The following is a 15011-nucleotide window of genomic DNA, read 5'->3' as shown; positions in this document are numbered from 1 at the left end:
ATTTTTATGGACTTTTTCTTTTTTTGAAGTAACACTATGATATTTTAGGTATTACCACCTGGTGTATTAAATGTATTACACTGTAAAAAAAAAAAATTACATCCCCAAGTCAAAAATTTCTAGTGACTGATCACATCTAAATTTTTCAATTAGTCTGACGTATTATTTCTCATTGAGCCAATGTTAACAGACTATTGCAACAAGAATTGCACTTGGGCCAATTTAAAAATTTTGACTTGGAGAGGTTAGAAATTTTTTACAGTGTATGCATACATAAAGGTGCATTGTGTCTTGTAAACATAAAACTCATATCAATTGATAATCGGTCCTGACTCAATAATAAAATACCTATTCAAAATACAATTATGAACATTTAATATGTAATAAAATATTTATAATAAATAGAATCATTATTTTTTATTAATAAATGCATTTGTCATGTGTATTTAGAATAAAACTATAAGTAGATCAATATATCATGAAAAAATATCAGAACATAATATATATATATATATATATATATATATATATATATATATATATATATATATATATATATATAGTGCAATGCATAAGTTAATACACCCATGCTAAAGTTGACTAAAAAGAGGAATAAAAAATCATATTTTGGAAATTGAACTTAATGCCTTAATTTAAAAAATTAGGAAAAATCCAACCTTTTAGGACACCAATTTTCTTTGTGAATGAATAATGTATCGTAAATAAATAAATGTTCTTCCTTAAAATACATGGTGCATAAGTGTGTACACCCCTATGTTAAATTCCCATAGAGGCAGGCAGATTTTTGTTTTTAAGTATTTTTTTATTTATTAATTTTTAGGATACTATGCATCCTGATTAAGTTCCCTTGGCCTTTGGAATTAAAATAGCCCCACATCATCACCTTCACCATACCTAGAGATTGGCATGGAGTACTTTCCATAAGATCATCTCTCAATGCAAATCAAACTAGCTTTTAGGCTAACTGAAATAAAACCATGCCAATCTCTAGGTATGGTGAATGCTATGTGATGATGTGGGGCTATTTTAATTCCAAAGGCCAAGGGAACTTAATCAGGATGCATAGTATCCTAAAAATTAATTAAAAAAAAATACTTAAAAATAAAAATCTGCCTGCCTCTATGGGAATTTAACATAGGGGTGTACACACTTATGCACCATGTATTTTAAGGAAGAACATTTATTTATTTACGATACATTATTCATTCACAAAGAAAATTGGTGTCCTAAAAGGTTGGATTTTTCCTAATTTTTTAAATTAAGGCATTAAGTTCAATTTCCAAAATATGATTTTTTATTCCTCTTTTTAGTCAACTTTAGCATGGGTGTATTAACTTATGCATTGCACTGTATATGTATGTATATATAAATATATATATATATATATATATATATATATATATATATATATATATATATATATAACGTGAGCAAATAAATTCACGTTTATGAGTTAGGCTTATTTATGATCACGTTTAATTTATTGATTGCAACATTTTATGATAAATTTATTTATTTGATTAGTATTGTCTGCTATATCTCTCCACAAAACTCTTTTTTTCAATGTAAAGAATAATGTTTTGAACACCAGTGTTGAAACGTATCGAACTGTGACGTGTAAAGGCGCGTTTTAGCATGCGCTACGGTAGCACTTGTGTGATCCTCACACGCCGCCGTAGTTCCTGACCGAGGTGAGAATGGCCGGCTGGATGTGGCTCCGGTGCCTTTTTGGGCCCAATCTGCAGCGCATCCACCGCCCACCGGACCAGACACGAGCCGACGGCAGAACGCCCCGCAGGGTACGACTCTTCCTTCCCCTTTAAACAGACCCGTAGCAATGAAACACTGCCGAGATCAGTCTTGCACGGATGTGCGGAAGTGCATTATCGCGTTGTTGGCGGAGTCCTAAATCCTAGAGAGCTGCCTATCTAGACAGCAGTTTGGGCATCATATGCAATTTGATTTGATTCAAACGTTTGTATTATGCGCCAATGATGTCCTAAACAACTAGAACCCTAGATAGGCAGCTCACATCGATTGACGGAGAGCGGTTTGCTAACTGAATTGAGCTTAACGTTAGCTCTAATGGTCGACTGACAGTGACAGATCATTCAAACCAACTGTCATGAGGAGCGCAACCATAACAACACTATCACCGTTGATTGATTGCGTTTCATTGTGTTTTTGTTTAGTTTATCAGACGTTAGCCATTGGCATGGCATCGTACTTAGTTGCATTAATAATTGATTAATATTGTGTTCACCATCTCTTTCTCTTACCCATGTCTTCACAGAAACTCTAATTAATACTGCATGCATGAAAGCAATACAATCTACCTATTCAAAATGATCCCGACTTATAAAAATACCATTGACTACTGTATAAAAATTAATTAATTGGCTCTCCTTAAAAAATAAAATAATGTAAGAAGCTTTTTCAATCTTTATTTATTACGACTATGGTGGCTAAACCTTGTATAGATTGACTGATATTGTTTTTTTGTAACTGATAATGCTTATGTAATGTTATTTTGTCCATAATTGTTGATAAACGCGTGTTTTTAATTATTATTTTAACTTACCGTTTTATTTCTGTCTTGAGGCACAATAATAAATACCCTAATCATTAGACAACAACAGTAAAACCAAATATTCATTATGAATATTTCAATAATAATAATAGTGTTGTTGTTGTTGTTTTGAAATATAAATGGTAACAAAGTTTGAAAAGATATGAATGACTGTAAGCATCAAATATTGTCTCACTTCAGAATGAAAGCTTTTACATGAAAAATAATGTTTGAAAAGAATATGTTGTTTATGAAAGGAACACTTTCCTCCTGAAGGGTAGAAAAATGAGAATATCAGTAAAATATATCCATCAAGCATATTATGAGTCAGTCTCTAATACCAAGTGACCGTGTTTTTATTGTTGTAAAATATCTGTGGTATTTTTATGTGCTAAACACTATGGTCACCATAGCAAACTTTTGTAAAGATACTCATAATAACTGGCATGTCTTTATCTTCTGCAGGGGTGGAATTATCAGCCCAGAGGTTTGGAGAAGCACACGGACAGCATCCTCGGTTGGGTATGAGTTCAGTGATGTTTCATGCACATTTTCTCTACAGTTTGTGTTGTGACCAAGTGATTTCAATGAATTTATCCTTGTCAAAAGCAAAACAAAAATCCACAAGTTTTGTAATGTGAAATTGAATCACTATCATGTGTTGTCCTTCAGGCCTCAGTGCTGTGGTCTCTGTCATACTACAGTTCTCCACTGCTCCTCTGCTATCTCTACAGGAAAGGTAAAACACAAATACAGCGTCATACAACGGCAAACCACTTATTGGTTACACTTTTATTTTGATGGTCTCCTTTAGATATTCTGTTGACTATACATAACATTGCACCTACATGTCAACTAACTCTCGTTAGAGTATTAGCTTTTCTCTATACATTTATATAGAGAAAAGCGCTATATAAATGTAATGAATTATTATTCTTATTATTAGTTGAGTATTAGTAGACTTTTAGGGTAGGGCTGGGCGATATATCGCATGACATTGTTAGGCGCATCTCGTCAGTAAAGCCGGTTCCTTGATTAGTAGTAAATAGCCATCACCTGCTTTCAGATGGCGCGGCATTCACTACAAAGAGCCGTAGTTAACTGACAAGCTGAGCCATATCGCATTAATTATCGCAGGAGATACGTCCGCGATATTAATGCGATATGGCTCAGCTTGTCAGTTAAAGGAGAACTCCGGTCAATTTTAACATTGAGCTCATTTTTTTTGTAAATTTGGAGTGCTGTCAGTACAGAGAACAACGACTAAAATCTGTGTTGCCTACACCGTGTTATCCTCTTTTTAAATCTGCACCCTGTTGACTTCAATGGGGCAAGTTTTAAACCTGCTTTTAGCCTCTTAACATCCTTGATGTGTCATTACAAGTGCACAGCCATGTGAGTGATTCCTTCAGAGTGAACGCGGGTGAATCTGACTGCAGTAGATGTGAAAGATATGAATAAAAGTGATGTTAATTCAGCCAGCGCTCATACCTGTATTTACTTCCTGTTTTCGGTCGAAGTCCACAGTAATCGATTGTCGAGTTCACGCGCGTGATCTCAGACTGTCAGCTGTCAATGTGAACTCGACAATCGACAATCACATGGCTGTGCACTTGTAATGACACATCAAGGATGTTAAGAGGCTAAAAGCAGGTTTAAAACTTGCCCCATTGAAGTCAACAGGGTGCAAATTTTAAAAAGAGGATAACACGGTGTAGGCAACACAGATTTTTGTCGTTGTTCTCTGTACTGACAGCACTCCAAATTTACAAAAAAATGAGCTCAATGTTAAAATTGACCGGAGTTCTCCTTTAACTACGGCTCTTTGTAGTGAATGCCGCTCCATCTGAAAGCAGGTGATGGCGATTTACTACTAATCAATGAACCGGCTTTACTGACGAGATGCGCTTAACAATGTCATGCGATATATCGCCCAGCCCTATTTTAGGGTTAGGGTTAGTAGAATAAATTGACATGTACTTGCAAGGTTACTCATATTCAGTAGAAAGTCTGTTGGGGGAGCATCAAAATACGTATTAATAGCAGATATTAAGCAGACAGTCTACTAATACTCTAGTAAGTTGACTTGTAGTTGCAAAATTACTTATAGCCAACATATAAAATTATTAAGTATAAATATAATATTATCCAATACAAAATATAAAAAGTGTTTTTATTCATGCTCCAATATTCTTGTCAAAGCTTTTCCCGGTTCTTGTTTCCCTTTTGTGAATATAATATGCACAGTATAGTGCAATTCTACATGCAAATCTTAATGTTATTACACGAGCAGGTGTTGATTGGTTCGGTCTTAACGTTACTCTCAGTCGGTGTAATCATATCAAATGAGTCACGGGCTAATGCTCTGACAGCAGTGCTGTATGTATTTTTAGCCTGGTTCATTCATAAGAGCTTTCAGTGATGTTGTTCTGCTAAGCAGACCTGAGGAGTTCTGATGTTCAGGTTGTGTATGAGCTATGCTGTAGTTTATAAACCGAACAAGTTCTTTGCTGACTCACTAGCTGTATTTTACATCATGACCAAGCCAAGGTAGGATCTTGTTTAGTTAATATTCAAATAGCTGAATCAGAGATGTTTTAATGGTGCATATATACAGTATGAAGTACTGAATACATGTAATTACTGTATTTTAATGTTGTATCCAGTATGATGTAGTTATGTTATTGTGGTTGTTCAGTATCATTTGGATATTGTGCTGTTAAAGGAGTGGATTGTGGTTGGAGATCATGTTGTTGTCTTGCAAAAGAGAGTCTGGGCCTTACAGAGATGTGGTTAATGGCATTTTCTAATAATTGTGTAATTAAATGATAAGGAAATGCTACTAATTGTATTTGTTATCATTATAATACATTGATAGTACATTGTAATGTACATTGTAATTTTATAAATGACAGATTATATCTGCAGATTAGTGTAATACGTTATTGACCACAAATAAAAAGAGTCAACAGTTTCTGCTGTCTCAGGTGAACTGTAGTTCAGATTTTTGCACACCCTGCTAAAAATACACCATACCGTTCAAAATGTTGAGGTCAGTAAGATTTTTTTTTGTTTTATTCAGCATTCAATTGATCAAAAGTGACAGTGAAGACATTTGTTGCAATAGATTTCCATTTCAAATAAATGCTATTCTTTTGTACTTTTCATTCAGCAAACAATCCTGTATCTAACAACAATAAAAATAAATGTTTCAGAATTCCCCATTGTTTATCCACTGTCCATTAAACATATTTTGCTGGACTGTAATATTTCCACCCCTTTGAGGAACTTTGAAAAACCTTTGAAAAGGTTTTTAAAAAGTAAAATCCAAAATTTAGTCTTAAGGTTTTAGAAAAAAATATTCTTAAACATCTTCGTTGATTTTATTTTTGAATAACTAAACCTGGCTCTCCATGAACATAGCCATAGAAGCTAGCATGGCGTTAGAAAGAAAGAAAGATAAATGTTTCTTGAGCAACAAATCATCATATTAGAATGATTTCTGAAGGATTATGTGACACTGAAGACTGGAGTAATGATGCTGAAAATCCAGCTTTGCATCACAGGAATAAAGTACATTTTAAAATACATTTAAACAGAAAACACTTATTTTAAATAGAAGCAATATTTCACAGTTTTTACTGTATTTTTAATCAAATAAATGTGCTTTGGTGAGTATGTAACATGTAAACATGTAAAATGTGACATTCTCTTGCTGTGCCCTGAATAATATTGTTTTCTACATGCTGTCAGACTGAACAATTGTAATACCAAGCATTAATATTGTGATGAGTTATTGTGGGCTATTAATAATGCTATCTCTTCTAGGGTACATCTGCAGCAGTAAGCTGGTTCCTCTCAGTCAGTATGTTGGCACAGCGCTGGTCTGTCTGCTGGGAGTAGCCTGTCTGAGAGGTGACTCTATATTTGACATTGTTTATTAGTAATGTTTTTCTGCTTAATTACTCCACACTGTTGTAAAATAACATTTAATACAGGGATAAGCTTAGTAACATTATTGTGTTTGTACCGCTGTGCTGTTGTTAGGGTGGGGGCGCTGGAGAAACCCAGAGTACATTCAGTTCTTCAGCATACTGGAGGAGACCAGGAAGAACCACACACCTAGCAACAAGGTGACACAGTAGCAGTGTCATAGGAAGATTCCCATGGAGCTTTGCTTTAATGAACACATTAAATTGATGTTGATTATGTCCCCTACAGAAAAAACTGGCATGCTTTGACTTCGACTTCAAAAACTGGCCTGTAGATTTCAGCTGGAAAGAAGTTAGTAGTCCGTAAGTAAAGCCTGTCTTTCTCTCACCAAAAAAGAGGAATATCCATTCCCGACCGCAGCTGGATTTTTACAGCAGAAGCAAATGTTATCATCTCAGAATAGAGAAATTTATATTTATAATTTACTTATAAATACAGACTCATAGTCATGACTTGAAGCAATGTGTCATCCATTAAAAATGATCACATAGCACTTGTAATAATTTTATGCAAACTGCTGGAACAAAAGGTTCATAATTTTCATATCTACTTTTGTTGTATACCTGGACACTGGAATAACTAGAAACAAGGAAGCAGACAATGCCTCATAAATTGCCTCCTATGGATCTAAAACCTATAATAAATTCCTATATTAATAACAAATGGCAAACAGAGTGGGATCAATACACCATGAACAAACTCCATGAAATTAGTCCCAAAGTTGGGAGGAGAGGTTTACATCATTTTTTAAATCTGTGGGTCCAGATTGTTTATACCTGTTGCCAAATAGGTTTTTAATATTGGAAATAGATTCACCAACATGATCTTTTTGTCAAAATCCTTTATCCCTAAAGCCTGTTTTATGAGATTGTTCTGGTTTTAACTCTGTTAGAAACCCTTTTTTATTCAGTTTACACACATTTTTAAACAAAGTTAAAGGAGAACTCTGGTCAATTTTAACATTGAGCTCATTTTTTTGTAAATTTGGAGTGCTGTCAGTACAGAGAACAACGACAAAAATCGGTGTTGCCTACACCGTGTTATCCTCTTTTTAAAATTTGCACCCTGTTGACTTCAATGGGGCAAGTTTTAAACCTGCTTTTAGCCTCTTAACATCCTTGATGTGTCATTACAAGTGCCCAGCCATGTGAGTGATTCCTTCAGAGTGAACACGGTGAATCTGACTGCAGTAGATGTGAAAGATATGAATAAAAATGATGTTATTTCAGCCAGCGCACATACCTGTATTTACATCCTGTTTTCGGCTGAAGTCCACAGTAGTCGATTGTCGAGTTCGGGCGCATGATCGTACGTACTAAACCTATGCGCGTGAACTCGACAATCGATTACTGTGGGCTTCGACCGAAAACAGGATGTAAATACAGGTATGTGCGCTGGCTGAAATAACATCATTTTTATTTATATCTTTAACATCTACTGCAGTCAGATGAGCTCAATGTTAAAATTGACCGGAGTTCTCCTTTAAACCCAATATAGAGTTTTATCAAAAATAAAATTTGGATATGGTTTAACATACATTTTTCTTGCCACGAAAATAATTAAAAAACAAACTAACAATGGTCAGTCTTTCAGTTTTCAAGGAATTTGCTTTAATTGGGTGTCATTGGCTAACTCTGAGATCAGTGCATGTTTCTAATGTATCCGCACTTCCTCTGTCTGCAGGAAGCTGTCTAAAGGCGGCGTGTCTCTGCTGCGTCCAGAGCCAAAACACAGAGGAGCAGCAGACGGTGTGCTGAGTTCAGTTCGCACGCTGCCTTGCCACATCTTAAGGTAACAAGCATGTGATTTACACACATGCAGGGATATACTTCATTGTTAGGGTTGTACAAATACAAAGATTTAGATGAGGTCTGGTAACTGGTGACCTCTATTCCATATTCATCAGCAGTCATGCCACATGTTTGAGTCTGTGTGTGTTTTGTGTAGTTATCTGATAGCTCACTCTTTCGGGCGGAGGATGCTGTACCCGGGGTCAGTGGGTCTGCTTCAGAAGGCCATGAGGCCCATGTTACAGCAGGGTCAGGCCAGACTCGTAGAAGAGGTAACACCGAAAGATAGCTACAAACACATACTACAACACAGATCATTTAAAAGACCTCAGGAAAACTTCTCACATTTTAAAATGTGTAATTTCTAAGGTCATGAAAAACCTGGACATATCACAGATTTAAAAATAAATAAGCAATAAAAAATGGAATTAGCAATACAAAATAATTAAATCCTAAAACATTTATATTCAATATTGAAAATTCTGTGCTTATGCTTGTCCATTTCATAGAAAAATATTTACAATTAGTTGAATTCTGTTATTATAAAATATATACTGTGTGTGTGTGTATATATTATATTATATTATATTATATTATATTATATTATATTATATTATATTATATTATATTATATTATATTATATTATATATATATATATATATATATAGTACAGGCCAAAAGTTTGGACACATTACTATTTTTAATGTTTTTGAAAGAAGTTTTTTCTGCTCATCAAGCCTGCATTTATTTGATCAAAAATACAGAAAAAAATGTAATATTGTGATATATTATTACAATTTAAAATAATTGGTTTTCAATTTATTATACTTTAAATTATCATTTATTTCGGTGATGCAAAGCTGAATTTTCAGGATCATTACTCCAGTCTATCAAATGATCCTTTAGAAATCATTCTAATATGATGATTCATTATCAAAGTTGGAAACAGTTCTGCTGCTTAATATTTTTTCATAACCTGTGATACTTTTTTAGGATACTTTGATGAATAAAAAAAAAAAAAAAAAAAAGAAAAGAAAAAAAAAGAAGCAAATGTTTTCAAGATAGAAATCTTTTATAACAACAATATACACTACTGGACAGTAATTTGGGGTCAGTAATTTTTTTCTTTATTTTGTTTTAAATAAATCAATAATTTTATTCAGCAAGGATGTGTTAAATTGATAAAAAGTGTTAATAAAGAAGATTTATATTAAAAAAAATTTTTTATTATTTTGAATAAATGCAGTTCTTTTTAACCTTTTATTCATCAAATATATTAGGCAGCAGAACTGTTTCCAACACTCATAATAAATCATCATATTAGAATGATTTCTAAAGGATCATGTGATTGACTGGATGTCACATGTGACACTGAAGACTGGAGTAATGATCCTGAAAATTCAGCTTTGCATCACCGAAATAAATGATAATTTAAAGTATAATAAATTGAAAACCAATTATTTTAAATTGTAATAATATATCACAATATTACATTTTTTTCTGTATTTTTGATCAAATAAATGCAGGCTTGATGAGCAGAAGAAACTTCTTTCAAAAACCTTAAAAATAGTAATGTGTCCAAACTTTTGGCCTGTACTGTATATATATAACCAAAGCCGAAAATATGTTCAGTCAGTAAGAAAGAAGTCTTTTATGCTCAAGGCTACATTTATTTGAACAAAATACAGTAAAAACAGTAATATTGTGAAAAATTATTACAATGTAAAATAACAGTTTTTTTTATTTTCATACATTTAAAAAAAGTCATTTATTCCTGTGATAGTAAAGCTGAATTTTCTGCTTAATTACGTCAGTCTTCAGTGTCACATGATCCTTCAGAAATCATTCTAATATGCTGATTTGGTGCTCAAGAAGCATTTCTTATTATTATAAATGTGGAAAACAGTTGTGCTGCTTAATATTTTTGTGGAAACTGTGGTGCAGTTTTTCAGGATTTTTTGATGAATTGAAAGAACAGCATTTATTTGAAATTAAAATCTTTTGATCGACTTTTGTATGGTACGTGTATCCAAGAAATTATATGGAAATTTGTCGATTAAATGTGTGGGATTCCTGAATAAAGGTCATAACCCCATCTCTGCCCTGTTGTGTTCAGTATGACGGTCAGCGGAACAAACTGGTGGCTTGTGATGGGAATGAGATTGACACCATGTTTGTGGATCGGAGGACAGATGGAGGACCAGCCGGAAAAACACTGGTAAGAATCTGAATAGTGTAAATTTGCCATTACAAGCTTCAGAGAAGGAAAGTAGTATAGTTACATAATGACATATTACCTCAAGCCACTTTCCAATGCTGATATGATTATCACAGGTGATCTGCTGTGAGGGAAACGCAGGATTCTATGAGGTCGGCTGCATGAATACGCCACTGGACGGTAAATGTGTTTACCTCAGTGTGTCTGTTGTATTTTCAACATTCATGCACTAGATGGATGTGAAACTGTTTCCTCTGTTGTGTTAATAGGTGGATACTCAGTGTTGGGCTGGAATCACCCAGGGTTTGGCGGCAGTACAGTAAGTGAACATCACGCCATCTGTTCCTCACGCTGACCTTGTCATAACAGCACACAGCTAATGAGGTGTACACTAAATACATGAAATTGTACTTGTTTTGTATGTGTTTTATCTAAAAACCTCAGTGTACTTTCTTCTCTCCTGCTTTTTCAGGGAGTTCCATTTCCTCAAAACGAGGCCAATGCGATGGACGTCGTCATTCAGTTTGCCGTTCACAAACTGGGCTTCCAGTTGAGTGACATTATCGTGTACGCCTGGTCAATAGGGGGCTTCACAGGTAAACCATCACAGATCAGACAACAGACACAATGATTCATTTGTTTTACTGTAATTCTTAATGTCTTGCTCTATTTTAGCCAGTTGGGCTGTGATGTCATACCCAGAGATCCGAGCTCTGGTTCTAGATGCCTCATTTGATGACCTATTACCCCTTGCGCTGAAGGTCATGCCAGAAAGCTGGAGTGAGTGTTGTACTCTCTTCATCTCTATTCATCTCTAAAGAGTTACCCGAACAATTCACTGATCAATCCGTTTGTTTCCATTTCCTCAGGACCCTTGGTCACCCATACGGTGAGGCAGTACATGAACCTGAACAATGCTGAACAGCTTTGCAAGTTAGTCGTCTTTGTTTTTAACTATTAAAGTCGTTGTGAAATGAAAGTCGCAACAGTCTTTTCCTCTCTATGTTGATGTTTATCCGAGTGAAACGGCTTCTAGAATAAGAACAAAAATAGGGCGGGACTTGATTTTCTCCATCAGGAATTGAGTGGATGATTGGATGGTTGTGGTTTGCTAGTGATGTCATGTGAGTGACAGGTTGTCCCGCCCTCACATCACTAAACACGTCATCAGAGAATAGAAGTCATTGCAAGAGGGGAAGTTATTTTGATTAAAGATTATGAGGGCGCATGAATTAATAAATAATGTGCACAGAGAAGTCCTTTATAATAAACTGCAATATTTTCCTAAAAAAATAAGAATGGTTCATTTTGATTTCATGGTGACTTTCAATAAATCACGTAAAGTTTACAGCCTGAGCTCCATTTAAATACTTTGGCTCTCGTTTCAGGTACCAGGGTCCAGTGTTATTGATCAGAAGAACCAAAGATGAAATCATCACTACCACGTGAGTTATCCAGGACTCAAATAAACACATTCGCGCTCGCGGAGGCAAACGTGATCTTGACGTGGCCGTATTGTGTTTTGATACAGGGGTCCAGAAGACATCATGTCCAACAGAGGGAATGACCTGTTACTCAAACTACTCCAGTACAGGTCAGACACCATTCACACAAGCAGCTTAATCTGACTCCGCTCCTTCAGTTGCTTTCATCTTTCGGTCTCTCCGTCCCTCAGGTATCCTAAGGTCATGACAGATGATGCGATTAGAGCCGTCAGGCAGTGGCTCGCAGCAGGGACACAGATTGAAGGAGGTGTGTTTTTATAGTTATAAATTCAATTTTTTTTATTAATATTTTATTATATTATTTTATTCAGTTGACAGTTCAGTTGTTTTTATTCATGGTTAATGGTGGATAGAATACAGATAGTGTCCGTTTAATGGGATGGTTCACCCAAAAATGAAAATCCTGTCATTTACTCACCCTCAAGTTGTTCCAAACCTTTTTTTTCTTCTCCTGCTGAACACAAAAGAAGATATTTTGAAGAATGTCAGTAACCAAACAGTTGATGGACCCTATTTTTCTTTTTCTTTCCACACTATGGAAGTCAATGGGGTCCATCAACTGTTTGGTTACCCATATTCTTCATAGTATCTTTTTGTGTTTAGCAGAAGAAAGACATTCATACAGGTTTGGAACAACTTGAGGGTGAGTAAATGATGACAGAATTTTCATTTTTGGGTGAGCTATCCTTTAATAGAAACCAAATATTTTCCAGATAATATTTTTCATGCACTTTAATATATTTTTATTTTGTACAGTATAAATTTGGAAGTGAATAATCATTTTGGGGTCAGTGGCATTAGAAAGTTTGAAAACATCTTGATTAGAATACTGGCCATTGCACCTAATATGTAAAGAATTGTCAGTATCAGTCCCAATTTCTAGGGTTCTTTCCGTGTTTGATTTGGCTGTATTAAGCAGAATGTCACTTTTACCCTGTTCCTCAGAATCTGTGTACACCGGCTATGAGGTGGATGATGATTGGTGCTTGTCTGTGCTGCAGTCCTATCAGACAGACCGAGAGACCCTGTTCCCCTGGAGCGTTGGTACGTGCTTCAGATTCATACACAGTAGCCATGCTCACTTCCAGAATTTAAAGGGTTAGTTCACCCAAAAATGAAAATTCTGTCAGTAGTTACTCACCCTCATGTTGTTCCAACCCCGTAAGACTTTCGTTCATCTTCAGAACACAAATTAAAATATTTTTTGATGAAATCTGAGAGCTGTCTCACTCTTTCAAAGGCTTCTAGGCAATTTCATTCTGCCGCTCCAGAAAAGTTAGTAAAGACATCGTTAAAATAGTCCAAGTGACTACAGTGGCTCAACCTTAAGTTCATCAAGTGACGAGAATACTTTTTGTGCGCAAAAACAAAACAAAAATAAGTTTATTCAACTATTCATTTTCTTCTGTGTGGGCGTTCACGAGAGCGCCACAACGCATGCGCGAGAACTGAGAATATGATGCAGATGGGTCTCGATGTAGTGTTTAAAATGGTTCTAAAGTGTGCATTTCCTTGATGTCCGAATCGTGAGAAACCAACGAGAAAACGTAAAAGTGCCTTCCCAATGTCGCAAAATGAATGGCTTACCTTTCACACTTTCCCATCAAATGATCGTGAGCGTCATCTTCTCAGTTCTCGCGCACGCGTTGTGGCGCTCTCGTGAACGCCCACACAGAAGAAAATGAATAGTTGAATAAACTTATTTTTGTTTTGTTTTTGCGCACAAAAAGTATTCTCGTCACTTGAACTTTAGGTTGAGCCACTGTAGTCACTTGGACTATTTTAACAATGTCTTTACTTCTTTTCTGGAGCGGCAGAATGAAATTGCCTAGAAGCCTTTGAAAGAGTGAGACAGCTCTCAGATTTCATCAAAAATATCTTCATTTGTGTTCCAAAGATGAACAAAAGTCTTACGGGGTTGGAACAACATGAGAGTGAGTAATTACTGATAGAAATTTTGGGTGAACTAACCCTTTAAATGGGGTGGTGTGCTAGAAACGAGGACATTCAGTTTCTGCTTAAAACAATACTTACATTTGACTGTCGGCGATCTGATCTTCTGTTTTAGGTGAAGACATGACACTCGAGGGCAGAAGACAGCTTGCTCTATTCTTGGTATGTAACAGAAATATCAGAGTATACACCTTGTTTTACTGTATTGTATTTTGTAGCTACCCATATTCTTGCACATCAGAGTGCAATAAGCTCTTAAATGCTTCTTTTTTTTTTTAAATACTTCATTATCACAGTTCAAACCATAATTGCTGTCTTTATAGTGTTTAAGCTATTAAGGGCTTTTGAGTACGTTTTTGTTTTAATTAACTGGTCATTTCTTTCTCTCTCTCAGGCACGAAAGTATATGCGAAATTTTGATACCACACACTGCACTCCACTCCCCATTTCTGAGTTCAGGCCTCCCTGGAGACTAGAGAGCCAATGAGAAGGACAGGAAGAGAGCGCTGGAGGCCAGAGGTCAATGGGAATCACATACCGGTACATTGGAGTCAGTTCTGTGGGACGGCAGGAGGGCGTTTAGAACTAGTCATTCATCTAAATGTGACAGGGTTACTCGTTTTTTGTTCGTTCACATGGTTTGACACCATTTTAAACTATTGGTTGTGCCATGCCTCCATCGCAGTGGGTATTTAACATGAAAATGAGGGTTGGAAATGTGTCGACACTCAGGCTTGTCGTCACCGTCTGGACGTGTTTCTTTTGAGAGACTCAGTGATGGGACTCAGAGATCTCTTGCCTCTTTCTCAGTCTGTTTTTATTTTTATCCTCTATTTCGTGGAGCACTGTAATTATGAACAAATCGTATCGTTAAATGTCCTGAATGTTATATTGTATATGAATATTAAATAAAAACAGGGGATACTCTTTTTTTTTTTGTGGTTGGATTTCTCTAAGTCTT

At 35.5% G+C, this 15011-nt stretch overlaps 1 protein-coding gene across 1 annotated transcript; it reads left to right on the top strand.

Annotated features, from left to right (window-relative positions):
* The first annotated feature begins 1668 nt into the window (after window positions 1-1668).
* On the top strand, window positions 1669-14979 carry abhd16a (abhydrolase domain containing 16A, phospholipase). The gene is made up of 20 exons (XM_079893633.1): window positions 1669-1820; window positions 3056-3112; window positions 3263-3329; window positions 6419-6505; window positions 6638-6723; window positions 6812-6885; window positions 8267-8374; window positions 8531-8645; window positions 10491-10592; window positions 10709-10772; window positions 10862-10911; window positions 11065-11188; window positions 11268-11372; window positions 11462-11525; window positions 11981-12037; window positions 12124-12186; window positions 12268-12344; window positions 13043-13141; window positions 14166-14212; window positions 14445-14979. The coding sequence occupies exons 1-20, from the start codon at window positions 1719-1721 to the stop codon at window positions 14535-14537; spliced, it is 1641 nt and encodes a 546-aa protein (XP_079749759.1). The 5' UTR covers window positions 1669-1718; the 3' UTR covers window positions 14538-14979.
* Window positions 14980-15011: the final 32 nt, after the last annotated feature.

This window comes from Squalius cephalus (genome assembly GCF_949319135.1).
Source record: "Squalius cephalus genome assembly, chromosome: 15".
Taxonomy (NCBI): Eukaryota; Metazoa; Chordata; class Actinopteri; order Cypriniformes; family Leuciscidae; genus Squalius; species Squalius cephalus.
The sequence above is the reverse complement of the archived record's forward strand: the minus strand, read 5'-3'. Positions and strand labels throughout refer to the sequence as shown.